The sequence below is a fragment of the Coregonus clupeaformis genome, chromosome 10, assembly GCF_020615455.1.
Source record: "Coregonus clupeaformis isolate EN_2021a chromosome 10, ASM2061545v1, whole genome shotgun sequence".
Classification (NCBI taxonomy): Eukaryota; Metazoa; Chordata; class Actinopteri; order Salmoniformes; family Salmonidae; genus Coregonus; species Coregonus clupeaformis.
This window is the reverse complement of record NC_059201.1, coordinates 6,855,680-6,874,928: the sequence shown is the minus strand read 5'-3', so window position 1 is coordinate 6,874,928 and position 19,249 is coordinate 6,855,680. Positions and strand designations below refer to the sequence as shown.

Sequence of the window (19,249 nt, the reverse complement as noted above, 5' to 3'; positions counted from 1 at the left end):
ATCGTTAGATCATTTGATAAGGTACTGTCCATATGTAGCTTGTTTTTGGTCACAGGTCCAGGAATGGCTGGAGAATTGCAACATTTACCTGGAGCTAACCCTGCAGATAGCATTACTGGGTGATCTGAAAAGTCATAGTCAATCGATCAATAATATAATAATACTTTTAGCAAAAATGTTTATTTTCAATGTACAATCTGTAGAAACAATGAGAATAGAAAGGTTCAGAACTTTTGTGAAACATCACAGTACAGTTGAGAAATATATGGCAAATAGAAATCTAATATGGATGGTGTTAAGAGATAGATGGGAGGGGATGAATGGAGCTGAAGGTTGGGACTAATAACAGCTAACAACAACAAAATAACTCATGTAAAACATACTGTGTCCATAATAAGTATATAGGTTGAGAACTTCTGTGAAAGAGCACAGTTTGAAAGATATGGCATATAGAAGCAAACCGGATGGACATCATGAAAATGATTGGAGAGGTTGAGGGTAGAGGAAGTTCAGGAGTAAAAACAAACAAAATATAATTATTAATTATTGTAAAATTGACTGTGTCCATAAAATGTATATAGTATGTATAAGCTTGAAGTAGAGATCTAAGCGTTCTACCCCCCTTACCCCCCTTACCCCAACCCACCCCCCGCAATATTTTTTTTTTTTTATGTAAAAAATAATTACTAAATAAAAAATACAGAAAAAAAATGATTAAAAAATATATAAATTTTTTAAAATTAATACAAATACTAAAATAAATAAAATATAAAACAAAAAATATAAAAATTAATCTATAAAAGTTAAAGGAAAATATTTATAAATATTAAAAAAGTCCACACATACACATACACACACACACACACACACACACACATCACAAATTAGGATAAGGTAATACTTACCAGCTGATCTACCCCCTAAACATTTTAAAAATAAAATACTTACCAGCTCTGCAGATTTTGCTGCGAAGAGAGAGAATCGTTAGATCATTTGATAAGGTACTGTCCATATGTAGCTTGTTTTTGGTCACAGGTCCAGGAATGGCTGGAGAATTGCAACATTTACCTGGAGCTAACCCTGCAGATAGCATTACTGGGTGATCTGAAAAGTCATAGTCAATCGATCAATAATATAATAATACTTTTAGCAAAAATGTTTATTTTCAATGTACAATCTGTAGAAACAATGAGAATAGAATGGTTCAGAACTTTTGTGAAACATCACAGTACAGTTGAGAAATATATGGCAAATAGAAATCTAATATGGATGGTGTTAAGAGATAGATGGGAGGGGATGAATGGAGCTGAAGGTTGGGACTAATAACAGCTAACAACAACAAAATAACTCATGTAAAACATACTGTGTCCATAATAAGTATATAGGTTGAGAACTTCTGTGAAAGAGCACAGTTTGAAAGATATGGCATATAGAAGCAAACCGGATGGACATCATGAAAATGATCGGAGAGGTTGAGGGTAGAGGAAGTTCAGGAGTAAAAACAAACAAAATATAATTATTAATTATTGTAAAATTGACTGTGTCCATAAAATGTATATAGTATGTATAAGCTTGAAGTAGAGACCTAAGCGTTCTACCCCCCCCTTACCCCCCCCTTACCCCAACCCACCCCCCCGCAATATTTTTTTTTTATGTAAAAAATAATTACTAAATAAAAAATACAGAAAAAAAATGATTAAAAAATATATAATTTTTTTTAAATTAATACAAATACTAAAATAAATAAAATATAAAACAAAAAATATAAAAATTAATCTATAAAAGTTAAAGGAAAATATTTATAAATATAAAAAAAAAAAATTGATAAATAAGAAAATAACACAATTAATATATACAGAAAATATGATTAAAAAAAATACAAAAAAACATTGTAAAGTGGTTATCCCACTGGCTATAAGGTGAATGCACCAATTTGTAAGTCGCTCTGGATAAGAGTGTCTGCTAAATGACGTAAATGTAAATGTAAATGTTGTTCAGGAAAGTAATAAAGGAAAATATATTTTTTTAATGGATATGTATATATACAGTGAGGGAAAAATGTATTTGATCCCCTGCTGATTTTGTACGTTTGCCCACTGACAAAGAAATGACCAGTCTATAATGTTAATGGTAGTTTTATTTGAACAGTGAGAGACAGAATAACAACAAAAAAATCCTGAAAAACGCATGTCAAAAATTTTATAAATTGATTTGCATTTTAATTTACATTTACATTTTAGTCATTTAGCAGACGCTCTTATCCAGAGCGACTTACAGTTAGTGAATACATATTTTTTTATACTGGCCCCCCGTGGGAATCGAACCCACAACCCTGGCATTGCAAACGCCATGCTCTATCAACGCTACATCCCTGCCGGCCATTCCCTCCCCTACCCTGGACGAATTGTGCGCCGCCCATGAGTCTCCCGGTCGCGGCCGGCTGCGACAGAGCCTGGATTCGAACCAGGATCTCTAGTGGCACAGTTAGCACTGCGATGCAGTGCCTTAGACCACTGCGCCACTCAATACTTTAATGAGGGAAATAAGTATTTGACCCCTCTGAAAAACATGACTTAGTACTTGGTGGCAAAACCCTTGTTGGCAATCACAGAGGTCAGACGTTTCTTGTAGTTGGCCACCAGGTTTGCACACATCTCAGGAAGGATTTTGTCCCACTCCTCTTTGCAGATCTTCTCCAAGTCATTAAGGTTTCGAGGCTGACGTTTGGCAACTCGAACCTTCAGCTCCCTCCACAGATTTTCTATGGGATGAAGGTCTGGAGACTGGCTAGGCCACTCCAGGACCTTAATGTGCTTCTTCTTGAGCCACTCCTTTGTTGCCTTGGTCGTGTGTTTTGGGTCATTGTCATGCTAGAATACCCATCCATGACTCATTTTCAATGCCCTGGCTGAGGGAAGGAGGTTCTCACCCAAGATTTGACGTTACATGGCGCCGTCCATCGTCCCTTTGATGCGGTGAAGTTGTCCTGTCCCCGTAGCAGAAAAACACCCCCAAAGCATAATGTTTCCACCTCCATGTTTGACGGTGGGGATGGTGTTCTTGGGGTCATAGGCAGCATTCCTCCTCCTCCAAACACTGCGAGTTGAGTTGATGCCAAAGAGCTCAATTTTGGTCTCATCTGACCACAACACTTTCACCCAGTTCTCCTCTGAATCATTCAGATGTTCATTGGCAAACTTCAGACGGGCCTGTATATGTGCTTTCTTGAGAGGGGACCTTGCAGGTGCTGCAGGATTTCAGTCCTTCACGGCGTAGTGTGTTACCAATTGTTTTCTTGGTGACTATGGTCCCAGCTGCCTTGAGATCATTGACAAGATCCTCCCGTGTAGTTCTGGGCTGATTCCTCACCGTTCTCATGATCATTGCAACTCCACGAGGTGAGATCTTGCATGGAGCCCCAGGCCGAGGGAGATTGGCAGTTCTTTTGTGTTTCTTTCATTTGCGAATAATCGCACCAACTGTTGTCACCTTCTCACCAAGCTGCTTGGCGATGGTCTTGTAGCCCATTCCAGCCTTGTGTAGGTCTACTATCTTGTCCCTGACATCCTTGGAGAGCTCTTTGGTCTTGGCCATGGTGGAGAGTTTGGAATCTGATTGATTGATTGCTTCTGTGGACAGGTGTCTTTTATACAGGTAACAAGCTGAGATTTAAGAGTGTGCTCGTAATCTCAGCTCGTTACCTGTATAAAAGACACCTGGGAGCCAGAAATCTTTCTGATTGAGAGGGGGTCAAATACTTATTTCCCTCATTAAAATGCAAATCAATTTCAATGCGTTTTTCTGGATTTTTTTGTTGTTATTCTCTCTCTCACTGTTCAAATAAACCTACCATTAAAATTATAGACTGATCATTTCTTTGTCAGTGGGCAAACGTACAAAATCAGCAGGGGATCAAATACTTTTATCCCTCACTGATATATATATATATATATATATATATATATATATATATATATATATATATATATATTTTAAAATATATATATATTAAAAATAAAATTAAAAAAATATTTACTTTTGGTCCTGTTGGATCAGTTGGTAGAGCATGGTGCTTGCAACGCCAGGATTGTGGGTTCGATTCCCGGGGCCACCCATATGTTAAGTTTATGCACACCTGACTGTAACACGCTTTGGATAAAAGTGTCTGCTAAATGGCTTATATTACATCAGAAGGATGTTTTTACTTTGCCTCAGCTATCTGATTAAGGTCTACTGCCATATTTAGGTTACTGTATTGATCCAGAGTAGAGAATTACATTCACTCACAATCCTATTTTCCTGTTATACTCTCCACCTATCAATAGAACAATTGAATGAACACAGAACTTGATACAGTACATGACACACGATGCTCATTTGAACAAGGAAGTGGATGCTGCTCAACTTGTCCGCTCTTCTCTCCTGACAGGGTGACAGGGGCGAGACAGGACCTCCAGGGCCTGCTGGTTTCGCTGGGCCTCCTGTAAGTATCACACCAAGGACACAGTACTGTCCATGCACTTTCTCTCACCATCAGTCCTACCGTCAACAACCCAGACTGCAAAAAATGTACAGGACCATCTCATCCATTCAAATGGATGATAAGATGGATGATGATGCAAGCTGTTTGTTGCGTGCTGAACGAGCATCTGTCTGAGCTGTCTTTTCTCCCCGTGTCCCACCCCAGGGATCTGATGGTCAGCCCGGAGCCAAGGGAGAGCAGGGAGAGGGTGGACAGAAGGGAGACGCTGGTGCCCCCGGACCCCAGGGGCCCTCCGGAGCTCCTGGACCTTCCGTACGTTTCACTTTGTCCCGAAATGTACAAATATCGAGTAGTTATTGGTTACGAAATACTCTGTTGGAGTTACTTGCTTCACATTTCTTCATAAAACTGACTATCGGTCAATTTCCTTCATTTCAGGGACCTACTGGCGTTTCTGGACCTAAAGGTGCTCGCGGTGCTCAGGGACCCCCTGTAAGTATAAATCTCATATTGTATATTTCATTTCTGCATTATAATTTTTTTTATTTTATGTTTCCATTGCATCAACAACCTCTCTCACTAACAGGGTGCCACTGGTTTCCCTGGAGCTGCCGGCAGAGTGGGACCCCCTGGTCCCAATGTAAGTACAATCACCTGTCAGCAATACACAACTCAAACACTCACATCTTCTGTCACCCTACCTGAGCATTGGTATTGAAGATTAAACGACACTGATTGCTATACTTGCAAACTAGAATTGTTCATTGTAATCTGAAGTGTTGGATTTGACTAGAATAGAAAAGGCATTTTTAATGTGGGTGTAACAGTGTTGGTAATTCCAAGTTTTTCCAATAGTTTTCGGATATATTTCAGAACATACAGGTGTGATGCCTGTGTTTTTCCAGTCACACCTGGCTATTACGGTCATTCAGAGGCTGAAATCAATCATCACTTTGTTAAAATTGTACAACATAATATCTAGCTGTACATTTTGACATATCAACAAAAATGGATTCCATTTCGCATGGCAACAGAACCTTGCATTCAGAATCCCATGCATCCTTCTAGGTTTGGAATCAATACACAGACCAACACATAATCATTCAGCATCACTATAGTATTTAGTATAGTATTTAGTATAGTATTCACTACAGTATTTACTATAGTATTTAGTTGATTATTTACTATAGTATTTACTATAGTATTTACTATAGTATTTACTATAGTATATAGTATAGTATTTACTATAGTATTTTCTCCCACTGGAACCAGTAGGGAATAACACTGGATGTAGACGAAATCAACCTGGTTTCATTATGTTCTTCTGTGGGCAGGTTCAGTGTGAATGGTTGTTATCCCAGAGAGTATTGACCTGCTCCTGTCTGTCTATGGGCAGTTTCAGACAGATTGGTTGTTACCCCAGAGAAGTGGCAGTCGGTGTCGTTTAATTTTTTTATGAGCATGGCCTTATTTCTATTACAGCATATTGGATGACTGTCATTCATATTCCATTCATCCAGTTCAATGTAACATCGATAGGTTTAGGCTACTACATTATACTCTAATGTTCCCTATTCCCATCATGAGGTTGCTACAACCTAGCCTATGAATTAAAGTTTACAACATACTGTAGGTGCACATGTCGAGAGAAATTTGAGTAATCAAGGTGACAGACATTGACTCATTCAATACCTCCTTGTATAATATTGCCTGCATCTAGCTGATCTAGGATGTAATCATTAGTCCAACAGTTGCAAATTAGAGTTTCTATTGGACAAATTCAGATATGTTTATCACTGTTGCTTCCGTTTAAGAAATGTTTTTCAACAGAACCGGCAGAATGAATACACCCCTGATCACATGCAAACACAGTTCACTTTCATAACAGCCAGATCGTTGTAAAATTCCTTCTCGCATCTGAAGTCGGAAGTTAACGTACATTTAGGTTGGAGTCATTAAAACTCGTTTTTCAACCACTCCACAAATTTCTTATTAACAAACTATAGTTTTGGCAAGTCGGTTAGGACATCTACTTTGTGCATGACACAAGTCGTTTTTCCAACAATTGTTAACAGACAGATTATTTCACTTATAATTCAATGTATCACAATTCCAGTGGGTCAGAAGTTTATATACACTAAATTGACTGTGCCTTTAAACAATTTGGAAAATTCCAGAAAAATTATGTCATGGCTTTAGAAGCTTCTGATAGGCTAATTGACATCATTTGAGTCAATTGGAGGTGTACCTGTGGATGTATTTCAAGGCCTACCTTCAAACTCAGTGCCTCTTTGCTTGACATCATGGGAAAATCAAAAGAAATCAGCCAAGACCTCAGAAAAGAAATTGTAGACCTCCACAAGTCTGGTTCATCCTTGGGAGCAATTTCCAAACGCCTGAAGGTACCACGTTCATCTGTACAAACAATAGTACGCAAGTATAAACACCATGGGACCACGCAGCTGTCATACTCCTCAGGAAGGACACGTGTTCTGTCTCCTAGAGATGAACGTACTTTGGTGCTAAAAAGTGCAAATCAATCCCAGAACAACAGCAAAGGACCTTGTGAAGATGCTGGAGGAAACAGGTACAAAAGTATCTATATCCACAGTAAAACAAGTCCTATATCAACATAACCTGAAAGGCCGCTCAGCAAGGAAGAAGCCACTGCTCCAAAACTGCCATTAAAAAGGCAGACTACGGTTTGCAACTGCACATGGGGACAAAAATCGTACTTTTTGGAGAAATGTCCTCTGGTCTGATGAAACAAAAATAGAACTGTTTGGCCATAATGAGCATCGTTATGTTTGGAGGAAAAATTGGGTACTTGGAAGCCGAAGAACACCATCCCAACCGTGAAGCACGGGGGTGGCAGCATCATGCTGTGGGGGTGCTTTGCTGCAGGAGGGACTGGTGCACTTCACAAAATAGATGGCATCATGAGGAAGGAAAATGATGTGGATATATTGAAGCAACATCTCAAGACATCAGTCAGGAAGTTAAAGCTTGGTCGCAAATGGGTCTTTCAACTGGACAATGACCCCGAGCATACATCCAAAGTTGTGGCAAAATGGCGTAAGGACAACAAAGAAGGTATTGGAGTGGCCATCACAAAGCCTTGACCTCAATCCTATAGAAAATGTGTGGGCAGAACTGAAAAGGCGTGTGCGAGCAAGGAGGCCTACAAACCTGACTCAGTTACACCAGCTCTGTCAGGAGGAATGGGCCAAAATTCACCCAATTTATTGTGGGAAGCTTGTGCAAGGCAACCTGAAATGTTTGACCCAAGTTAAACAATTTAAAGGTAATGCTACCAAATACTAATTGAGTGTATTTAAACTTCTGACCCACTGGGAATGTGATGAAAGAAATAAAAGCTGAAATAAATAATTCTCTCTACTATTATTCTGACATTTCACATTCTTAAAATAAAGTGGTGATCCTAACTGACCTAAGACAGGGAATTTTTACTAGGATTAAATGTCAGGAATTGTGAAAAACTGAGTTTAAATGTATTTGGCTAAGGTGTATGTAAACTTCCCACTTCAACTGTACGTGCTCTCCTCCTCTCACCCTTTCCCTTCGCTTGTGGACTTCAGTGCACAACACATCAGCTGTCTGTTACCAGGCAAAAACAAAAAACATTCCAAGCCAAACCTTCATATCATAACCGCTAACCGCTACACACATCCTACATCGTTGTCACTACTAGAACTGACGCGTTAGTAAACCCGCTACAATCACACAGTACAGTGTACAGTCAGCAAGCAGTTACACCGGCAAGCTCCGGTGGCAATAAATTAATAAAACCAAAAGCTTAACATAAATTGGAAGATTTCCAGTGTTGGATAGCCATAGCCAGCTAGCTAACATAGCATCCCTCTCTGTTTGAGCCAGGTGTTTGAGTAGGCTAAATTAGCTAGCTGCATTCACTAGCTATGTAAGTGAAAGTAAAAAAAAAAAATGAAATATAGCTAGCTCTCTCTATCGCTTCTCCTTTATTTTTGAATAAATTAATTTGTTAATTTGTTCAACTAGTGTCTTTCTCTCTCTTTGAGTCAACTACTCACCACATTTTATGCACTGCAGTGCTACCTAGCTGTAGTTTAGGCTTTCAGTACTCGATTCATTCTCTGATCCTTTGATTGGGTGGACAACATGTCAGTTCATGCTGCAAGAGCTCTGATAGGTTGGAGGATGTCCTCCGGAAGTTGTTATAATTACTGTGTAAGTCTATGGAAGGGGGTGAGAACCACGAGCCTCCTAGGTTTTGTATTGAAGTCAATGTACCCAGAGGAGGACGGAAGCTAGCTGTCCTCCGGCTACACCATGGTTCTACCTTACAGAGTGTTGTTGAGGCTACTGTATAGTCGTGGTCAAAAGTTTTGAGAATGACACAAGTATTGGTCTTCACAAAGTTCGCTGCGTCAGTGTTTTTAGATATTTTTGTCAGATGTTACTATGGTATACTGAAGTATAATTACAAGCATTCCATAAGTGTCAAAGGCTTTTATTGACAATTACATTACGTTTATGCAAAGAGTCAATATTGGCAGTGTTGACCCTTCTTTTTCAAGACCTCTGCAATCCGCCCTGGCATGCTGTCAATTCACTTCTGGGCCACATCCTGACTGATTGCAGCCCATTCTTGCATAATCAATGCTTGGATTTTTGTTTGTGGGTTTTTGTTTGTCCACCCGCCTCTTGAGGATCGACCACAAGTTCTCAATGGGATTAAGGTCTGGGGAGTTTCCTGGCCATGGACCCAAAATGTCGATGTTTTGTTCCCTGGGCCACTTAGATATCACTTTTGCCTTATGGCAAGGTGCTCCACCATGCTGGAAAAGGCATTGGTCGTCACCAAACTGTTCTTGGATGGTTGGGAGAAGTTGCTCTCGGAGGATGTGTTGGTACCATTCTTTATTCATGGCTGTGTTCTTAGGCAAAATTGTGAGTGAGCCCACTCCCTTGGCTGAGAAGCAACCCCACACATGAATGGTCTCAGGATGCTTTATTGTTGGCATGACACAGGACTGATGGTAGCGCTCACCTTGTCTTCTCCGGACAAGGTGTTTTCCGGATGCCCCAAACAATCGGAAAGGGGATTCATCAGAGAAAATGACTTTACCCCAGTCCTCAGCAGTCCAATCCCTGTACCTTTTGCAGAATATCAGTCTGTCCCTTATGTTTTTCCTGGAGAGAAGTGGCTTCTTTGCTGCCCTTCTTGACACCAGGCCATCCTCCAAAAGTCTTAGCTTCACTGTGCGTGCAGATGCACTCACACCTGCCTGATGCCATTCCTGAGCAAGCTCTGCACTGGTGGTGCCCCGATCCCGCAGCTGAATCAACTTTAGGAGACGGTCCTGGCGCTTGCTGGACTTTCTTGGGCACCTTGAAGCCTTCTTCACAACAATTGAACCTCTCTCCTTGAAGTTCTTGAAGATCCGATAAATGGTTGATTTAGGTGCAATCTTACTAGCAGCAATATCCTTGCCTGTGAAGCCCTTTTTGTGCAAAGCAATGATGACGGCACGTGTTTCCTTGCAGGTAACCATGGTTAACAGAGGAAGAACAATGATTTCAAACACCACTCTCCTTTTAAAGCTTCCAGTCTGTTATTCTAACTCAATCAGCATGACAGAGTGATCTCCAGCCTTGTCCTCGTCAACACTCTCACCTGTGTTAATGAGAGAATTACTGACATGATGGCAGCTGGTCCTTTTGTGGCAGGGCTGAAATGTAGTGGAAATGTTTTTTGGGGATTAAGTTCATTTTCATGGCAAAGAGGGACTTTGCAATTAATTGCAATTCATCTGATCACTCTTTATGACATTCTGGAGTATATGCAAATTGCCATCATCAAAACTGAGGCAGCAGACTTTGTGAAAATTAGTATTTGTGTCATTCTCAAAACTTTTGACCACGACTGTAGACCTTCATTGCAAAACAGTGTGTTTTAATTAATTATTTGGTGCCGTGATATATTTAGTATATTTTTATCTAAAAAGGATAACTTTTTTAATGTTTCACTATTAAAATTTTTATGAAATTCACTGAGGAGGATGGTCCTCCTCTTCCTCCTCTGAGGAGCCTCCATTGTCCCAGAGAGTATTGACCTGCTCCTGTCTGTCTGTGTCTGTCCGTCATGTTTTGTATGCTACATTTCTGGTTTTAACCCTGCTGATTGGTTGATTGACTGATTGGTTGATTGGTTGCTTGATTGACTGGTTGATCAGTTGATCAGTTGAGTGATTGACTGATTGCTTGATTGATTGAACGATTGATGTGTCTCTGCAGGGTAACCCTGGTGCTGCTGGTCCCGCTGGCCCTTCTGGTAAAGATGGTCCTAAAGGTGTGCGTGGAGACGGTGGACCCCCAGGCAGGCAGGGAGACGCTGGGCTGCGTGGAGCCGCTGGAGCCCCTGGAGAGAAGGGAGATGCTGGAGAGGATGGTCCCCCTGTAAGTTCACCTGTTTATCACTACAGCACTGTCCTCCAAGCTCCAACCCGGAGAATACTGGATGGGCTTGATAACTCTTATTCAGCCCAGCACCCTACTAAGCAAAAAAGGGGTAATAAATGCTTAATTCACCTTTTATCACAACCTTCCTCAAATACAGGTCCTGCAGGTCCTTAAGCTTCATTCAACATTGAAAAGTTATTTTGACCACTGCGTTTTGAACTTGTGGTGATCTTCAGATTGTGATGTTACTGACAACACACATCCCACCACCCAAGTTAACACTGAAATACATTCATTTTGGGGTTTTGCAGCTATAAAACTATACTGGCTTCATTTCTTAAAAGTCTCTCTTGGGTTTACTTCCAACCCACCGGCACGGACATCAGTCCAGGGAATGAAAGAAAAGCCCTTTGTAATGGACAACACAATTCCCTCATCCCCATCACAACACAGGGCCGTCAGTATGTGTTTATCACTGACCCAATAACCAGTCCAAACACACTGCTGTCTGCCGGGTCCAGGCCTTAATAGCACCTGTAGGTTATTGTACTTCCAGAGAGGGGCCAAGTGTTTTACTTTGTACTTCCACTCCCCGCAGCACAGTTCACCTCTGAGCAGTACTGAACTAACAGCTGGCATAGCTGGCAGTTACTGAAATTGGACAGGCACGTACAGAGAACAGACACTTATGGCCTGACTCATATAAGTGGAGCAGGATACCGTGTACACAAAAGGCTTTTTCTTGTTTTTCAGTACGTTTATAGATTTTTATAGTTTTTCTCTTGATTGATTGTTTGTTGTTGTTGTTGAAAACACTCTCCAGAGATCCTTGATAATAACACACTGTCCTCTCTTCCTCCTCTCCTCCTCTCCTCCTCTCCTCCTCTCTTCCTCCTCTCCTCCTCTCCTCCTCTCTTCCTCCTCTCCTCCTCTCTTCATCCTCTCTCCCTCCTGTCTTCCTCCTCTCCTCCTCTCTTCCTCTCTCTTCCTCCACTCCTCCTGTCTTCCTCCTCTCCTCCTCTCTTCCTCTCTCTTCCTCCACTCCTCCTGTCTTCCTCCTCTCCTCCTCTCTTCCTCTCTCTTCCTCCACTCCTCTTGTCTTCCTCCTCTCCTCCTCTCTTCCTCTCTCTTCCTCCTCTCCTCCTGTCTTCCTCCTCTCCTCCTCTCTTCCTCTCTCCCTCCTCTCTTCCTCCTCTCCTCCTGTCTTCCTCCTCTCCTCCTGTCTTCCTCCTCTCCTCCTGTCTTCCTCCTCTCCTCCTCTCTTCCTCTCTCTTCCTCCACTCCTCCTGTCTTCCTCCTCTCCTCCTCTCTTCCTCTCTCTTCCTCCACTCCTCCTGTCTTCCTCCTCTCCTCCTCTCTTCCTCTCTCTTTCCTCCACTCCTCTTGTCTTCCTCCTCTCCTCCTATCTTCCTCTCTCTTCCTCCTCTCCTCCTGCTCCTCCTCTCCCCTCCTCTTCCTCTCTCTCCTCCTCCTCCTCCCTCTCTTCTCCTCTCCTCCTTCCTCCTCTCCTCCTCTTCCTCCTCTCCTCCTGTCTTCCTCCTCTCCTCCTCTCTCTTCCTCCTCTCCTCCTCTCTTCATCCTCTCTCCCTCCTCTCTTCCTCCTCTCCTCCTCTCTTCCTCCTCTCCTCCTGTCTTCCTCCTCTCCTCCTCTCTTCCTCTCTCTCCTCCCTCCTCCCTCTCTCCTCCCTCCTCCTCTCTTCCTCTCTCCTCTCTCTTCCTCCTCTCCTCCTCTCTCCCTCCTCTCTCCTCTTCCTCTCTCCTCCCTCTTCCCCCTCTCCTCTGTCTCCTCCTCTCCTCTCTCTCTTCCTCCCTCTCCTCCTCTCTTCCTCCCTCTCTCTTCCTCCTCTCCCTCTCTTCCTCCTCTCCTCCTGTCTTCCTCCTCTCCCTCCCTCTCTTCATCCCTCTCTCCCTCCTGTCTTCCTCCTCTCCTCTCTCTCCTCCCCCTCTCTTCCTCCTCTCCTCCTGTCTTCCTCCTCTCCTCCTCTCTTCATCCTCTCTCCCTCCTGTCTTCCTCCTCTCCTCCTCTCTTCCTCCTCTCCTCCTGTCTTCCTCCTCTCCTCCTCTCTTCCTCCTCTCCTCCTCTCTTCCTCCTCTCCTCTTGTCTTCCTCCTCTCCTCCTCTCTTCCTCCTCTCCCTCCTCTCTTCCTCCTCTCCTCCTCTCTTCCTCCTCCCCTCCTGTCTTGCTCCTCTCCTCCTCTCTTCCTCCTCTCCTCCTCTCTTCCTCCTCTCCTATCTCTTCCTCTCTCTTCCTCCACTCCTCTTGTCTTCCTCCTCTCTCCCTCCTCTCTTCCTCCTCTCCTCCTCTCTTCCTCCTCTCCTCCTCTCTTCCTCCTCTCCTCCTCTCTTCCTCCTCTCCTCCTGTCTTCCTCATTCCAGGGTCCCGATGGGCCTTCAGGTCCTTCAGGTCTGGCTGGACAGCGTGGTATTGTTGGTCTTCCAGGACAGCGTGGAGAGAGAGGTTTCCCTGGCCTGCCCGGACCCTCTGTAAGTCACTTACATAACATTACACATCCCATTTATTAATTACACGATTAATTAATTAATTCATTATATGATTCATTAGCCTATTATAGATGAGACTATCACAGAATAATATTGTACTGTCAATTGCCTTGTACCCACCCCACCCATTTTTAAGTAAGAATGGATGGATGGATGATGGTAGTCCCCTGTAGCTCAGTTGGTAGAGCATGACGCTTGCAACGGCAGGGTTGTGGGTTCGTTTCCCATGGGTGGCCAGTATGAAAAAAAAATGTATGCACTCACTAACTGTAAGTCGCTCTGGGTAAGAGCGTCTGCTAAATGACTAAAATGTAAAAAAAAAAAAAAGAAAGTAATGGTTATTCAAAGAAAAAGATCAGTGAATATATGACCAGACAATTGATTAGAGTGTCGCCCCCAATTGGTGGTCCACCAACTAACCTGTGTGTCCATCTCCTCAGGGAGAGCCTGGTAAACAAGGAGCTCCTGGTGGAGGCGGAGACCGTGGAGCCCCTGGCCCAGTGGGACCCCCTGGACTGACTGGACCCGCTGGAGAACCTGGTAGAGAGGTCAGAGTCTGTCACATAACATGGGTTGTGTCTGAAATGGCATCCTAGTTCTTATATTGTGTACTATTTTTGAACAGGGTCCGCATAGGGCTCTGGTCAAATCTGGTGAACTATAAAGGGCATAGTGTGCCATACAATGCAGCACAGTATTAACAATATGGCTTGTCATGGTCAACCCTATACCTGCAGTAAAATACTTTACCTCACTGTCACGTTTGATGCTTCTAATATTAAACAAGGTGTAATTGTCTCTCAGGGCAACGCTGGTTCTGATGGACCCCCTGGTAGAGATGGAGCCACTGGAATCAAGGGTGACCGTGGTAACACCGGACCTGCTGGTGCTCCTGGTTCCCCAGGTGGTAATGGTGCCCCCGGCCCCGTCGGCCCCACTGGCAAGCAGGGAGACAGGGGAGAGGCTGTGAGTATACACCCTATAACACTCCCCCTAACATCCCCATGGCAACCCCTTTTACACCCTGTAGAACCCCTATCACACCCCTAAAACCTCCTCTCTTGAGAGGACTTCAGGGGTGAACAACCCAGGCCATGTTTATGTTTATGTTCTCTTGCCAGGAAAAACTGGATATGTGATAGACTTTAGTTGGATATTATTGCTTTAATTAACCAATAAAGTTATTGGGTATAACGGTCTGCTCAAATACTATTGTATTGCAGCCCTTCCTAACCCTGTGTATGTCTCTTGGCTATGCTATAGGGAGCTCAAGGACCCGCTGGACCTGCCGGGCCTGCTGGAGCCAGAGGGATGGCTGGACCGCAAGGACCCCGTGGAGACAAGGGTGAGGCTGGAGAGGGGGGCGAGAGAGGACAGAAGGGACACAGAGGATTCACCGGTCTGCAGGGTCTGCCCGGACCTCCCGTAAGTACCCCCAAATCTTCCTGTACCCCCTAATCTTCCTGTACCACCTAATCTCCCTGTACCCCTAATCTTCCTGTACCCCTTAATCTCCCTGTACCCCTAATCTCCCTGTACCCCTAATCTCCTGTACCCCATAATATTCCTGTACCCCTAATCTCCCTGTACCCCTAATCTCCCTGTACCCCTAATCTCCCTGTACCCCTAATCTCCCTGTACCCCCACATCTCCCTGTACCCCCTAAACTCCCTGTACCCCCTAATCTTCCTGTACCCTGTAATCTCCCTGTACCCACTAATCTCCCTGTACCCCTAATCTTCCTGTAACCCTTAATCTTCCTGTACCCCTAATCTCCCTGTACCCCCTAATCTCCCTGTACCCCTACTCTTCCTGTACCCCTTAATCTCCCTGTACCCCTAATATCCCTGTACCCCTAATCTCCTGTACCCCATAATATTCCTGTACCCCTAATCTCCCTGTACCCCTAATCTCCCTGTACCCCCTAATCTCCCTGTACCCCTAATCTCCCTGTACCCCCAAATCTCCCTGTACCCCCTAATCTCCCTGTACCCCCTAATCTTCCTGTACCCTGTAATCTCCCTGTACCCACTAATCTCCCTGTAACCCTAATCTTCCTGTAACCCTTAATCTTCCTGTACCCCTAATCTCCCTGTACCCCCTAATCTCCCTGTACCCCTAATCTTCCTGTAACCCTTAATCTTCCTGTACCCCCTAATCTTCCTGTACCCCTAATCTCCCTGTACCCCTAATCTTCCTGCACCCCCTAATCTTCCTGTACCCCTTAATCTCCCTCAACCCTTTATTTTTCTATACTTCAAACTCTCTATACCTCAAAATCTCTCTGTATCCCAAATCTCTCTATACTATAGAAATCTCCCTGTACCCTTTATCTGTAGTTGTGCATATCCTATAGATGTTGTCTCGCCTTGTCTCTCCCCATAGGGTCAAGCTGGAGACCAGGGTGCCTCTGGACCTGCCGGACCAAGTGGATCAAGAGTGAGTATAGACAGAAGCGTTAACAACTCTTACACTGAGTTTTGAGATGTACCCTTCCTCATTGTCAGCCAAAGAGCATGGCAGGCAGAGCTCTAGTCTACAGTACAGTAAATCTAAATCCTTGTGTGTGTGTCTTGTTTAGGGACCTCCCGGACCTGTTGGTCCCTCTGGAAAGGATGGTTCCAACGGTATGCCCGGTCCCATTGGACCCCCCGGACCCCGTGGTCGCTCCGGAGAGACTGGTCCCTCTGTGAGTAACGCTCTCGTCTCCCATTTATCTTTCACCTTATCTTAGTACCAGAGAGGAGAGGAGAGGAGAGGAGAGGAGAGGAGAGGAGAGGAGAGGAGAGGAGAGGAGAGGAGAGGAGAGGAGAGGAGAGGAGAGGAGAGGAGAGGAGAGGAGAGGAGAGGAGAGGAGAGGAGAGGAGAGGAGAGGAGCAGGGTGTCATTTGAGACAGCAGCCAGCCATATGGACACTTGATGCCACCTGCTCTGTGTTTTTCCTCCTCTGGAATACCTATGGCACTGCCCTGGTAGCAGCACATCACCTGTACCTCGTAGTCTAGCGTCTTGATTTTCCAATTTCTTCAATCAATTAAGGATTCTATCTTTCTATCTGTGTATCTCAGGGTCCCCCTGGAAACTCTGGGCCCCCTGGTCCTCCTGGTCCTCCCGGTCCTGGCATCGACATGTCTGCCTTCGCTGGCCTGTCACAGCCTGAGAAGTCACCCGATCCCCTGAGGTACATGAGGGCCGACCAGGCCTCCGGAAACCTGAGGACGCACGATGCTGAGGTTGACGCCACACTCAAGTCCCTCAACAACCAGATCGAGAACATCCGCTCCCCTGAGGGCTCCAAGAAGAACCCTGCACGTACCTGCAGAGACCTGAAGCTGTGCCACCCCGACTGGAAGAGTGGTGAGTGGCGGGATAGGAGCGAAGACTGGCTCTTTTTTAGGGGTCAAGAGTTTTAGGCAAGCAACATGACTTGACCAGGAAAAACTCGGGGTCCCATAGTTTCTCCTGGTCAGGTGACGTTTCTCCTGCCCCTACTGATTAGGGTTGGGTAAAACTCCATATTTTGAGGAAGTCTGGAAGGTTCTGTATTGTTCAAAAGAGAAAGTAAATATGACCCTGTGTATTACAGTTACATAGGAAGAACTACTGATTTAATCTGACCCGTCTCCTTCTCCTCTGTCTGTCTGCAGGTGAGTACTGGATCGACCCTAACCAGGGCTGCACCATCGACGCCATCAAGGTCTACTGTAACATGGAGTCTGGAGAGTCCTGTGTCTACCCCAAGCCCGCCAGCATCCCCAAGAAGAACTGGTGGTCCAGCAAGAGCAAGTCTGCCAAACACATCTGGTTCGGAGAGACCATGAACGGAGGATTCCACGTGAGTCACGATTCAATCTCTCTTCAGTCTCCTCTATATTATCTTGATCATACAATCATGATTCTTCCTCTTCAATCTCAGATGAGATCTGTTTAGTGTGCATTACACCTATTTACTCAAGCCTCTCTGTGATTAGTCTGTTTCAGTCCTTTAGGGGATTCCTGTCTTTTGACTCAATACGACACAATTACTTTTTAAGTACATTATCTCAATCAATGCCACTAGTCAGTTAAAGTTCTGATATAGTTCTGATATAATTACGTCATTGATTCTTACATCCTGTCTCCCCCTCCTCTCTCACTAGTTTTAACCATAGACATCGTAAAAAATTATATCCATCGTTGTACTGGTTCTGACCTCTCTGTTCTCCCCTACTCTCTCTCTCTCTCTCTGCTGCCCTCTACAGTTCAGCTATGGCGATGACAGCCTGGCAGCCAACACAGCCAGCATCCAGATGACCTTCCTGCGGCTGCTGTCCACCGAGGCTAGCCAGAACCTCACCTACCACTGTAAGAACAGCGTGGCCTACATGGACGGGGCCACGGGCAACCTGAAGAAGGCCGTGCTGCTGCAGGGGTCCAACGATGTGGAGATCAGAGCCGAGGGCAACAGCCGCTTCACGTACAGCGTCATGGAGGACGGCTGCACGGTGAGAGGAGGAAAACACACACACACACACACACACACACACACACACACACACACACACACACACACACACACTCATACACACACTCACACACACTCATACACACACACACACTCACACATACACACACACACACACACACACACACACACTCATACACACACACACACTCATACATACACACACACACTCATACATACACACACACGCACACACACACACACACACTCGTACATACACACACACACACACACACACACACACTCATACATACACACACACACACACACACTCATACATACACACACACACACACACACTCATACACACACACACGCACACACACACACACACACACATACATACACACACACACACACTCATACATACACACCCACACACTCATACACACACACACGCACACACACACACACACACACACACATACATACACACACACACACACTCATACATACACACACACACACTCATACATACACACCCAAACATAGGCAACAGCATACAACGTGATGGGGAATGGCTGCACAGTGATGAAAACACACAGAACAGTCTTGAGACTATATAACCCACGAATACACTAATTCACTGTCCACTGTCCCCTATCAATATCTGTAACATCTCGGTCTCTCTGTCCACAGAAACACACAGGAGCATGGAGCAAGACAGTGATTGAGTACAGATCACAGAAGACCAGCCGGCTGCCCATCGTGGACATTGCTCCCGTGGACATTGGAGGAGCGGACCAGGAGTTTGGAGTTGACGTCGGCGCCGTCTGCTTCTTGTAAAGAAAGAGGAGCAGAGAGAGGAACACACACTTCTATCAAAAAAAGGAAGAATGAAAGAGAGAATAGAGAAAGATCAAGACACTTTTTTTGTTTTTTTTAAGTAAAAAGTGCTTTTTCCAACTAAGTCGTACTCCTGGATATCTGCACTGAATGGCACCGGCAATATTCATCTGTGATTTCATCGCCTTCCAGTCTCCCTCCATCAGACCCCCCACCTCCCATGGCACTTCAACCCTCCCTCCATCCCCCCATCCGCTCCACACCCCAGCCTGGGAGCACCTCCCCACTAACAAGAAGGATCGAGGGAAGAGGAGAAGGAGGGAACATGCCAAAACATGAGTTGGTGTTATTTATTTATTGTTCAGGTGTGGGTCCCAAGGTGTGTTAGAACTGAGTGTGTTACCCTGTAAAAAGGCCCCACGCACAACAACATACATATTCTATCAGTCCACCCCCCTCTTTTCTTCTTCCTCTTCCATACCAACCCACCCCAAACATGATATCAAATCGAA

At 44.5% G+C, this 19,249-nt stretch overlaps 1 protein-coding gene across 2 annotated transcripts in view; it reads left to right on the top strand.

Moving 5' to 3' along the window:
- The window catches only part of col2a1b (collagen, type II, alpha 1b), a 72,160-nt gene extending 53,269 nt beyond the window's left edge, over positions 1-18,891 (top strand). For both annotated transcript variants that reach the window (XM_041887400.2, XM_041887399.2), the window contains 15 exons: positions 4,430-4,483; positions 4,688-4,795; positions 4,922-4,975; positions 5,070-5,123; positions 10,781-10,942; positions 13,322-13,429; positions 13,888-13,995; positions 14,252-14,413; positions 14,711-14,872; positions 15,833-15,886; positions 16,029-16,136; positions 16,516-16,804; positions 17,095-17,282; positions 17,689-17,931; positions 18,591-18,891. In XM_041887400.2, coding sequence (XP_041743334.1) covers positions 4,430-4,483; positions 4,688-4,795; positions 4,922-4,975; positions 5,070-5,123; positions 10,781-10,942; positions 13,322-13,429; positions 13,888-13,995; positions 14,252-14,413; positions 14,711-14,872; positions 15,833-15,886; positions 16,029-16,136; positions 16,516-16,804; positions 17,095-17,282; positions 17,689-17,931; positions 18,591-18,737 — 2,001 coding nt within the window. In that variant the 3' untranslated portion in view covers positions 18,738-18,891. The remainder of the gene's footprint in view (positions 1-4,429; positions 4,484-4,687; positions 4,796-4,921; positions 4,976-5,069; positions 5,124-10,780; positions 10,943-13,321; positions 13,430-13,887; positions 13,996-14,251; positions 14,414-14,710; positions 14,873-15,832; positions 15,887-16,028; positions 16,137-16,515; positions 16,805-17,094; positions 17,283-17,688; positions 17,932-18,590) is intronic.
- Positions 18,892-19,249: the final 358 nt, after the last annotated feature.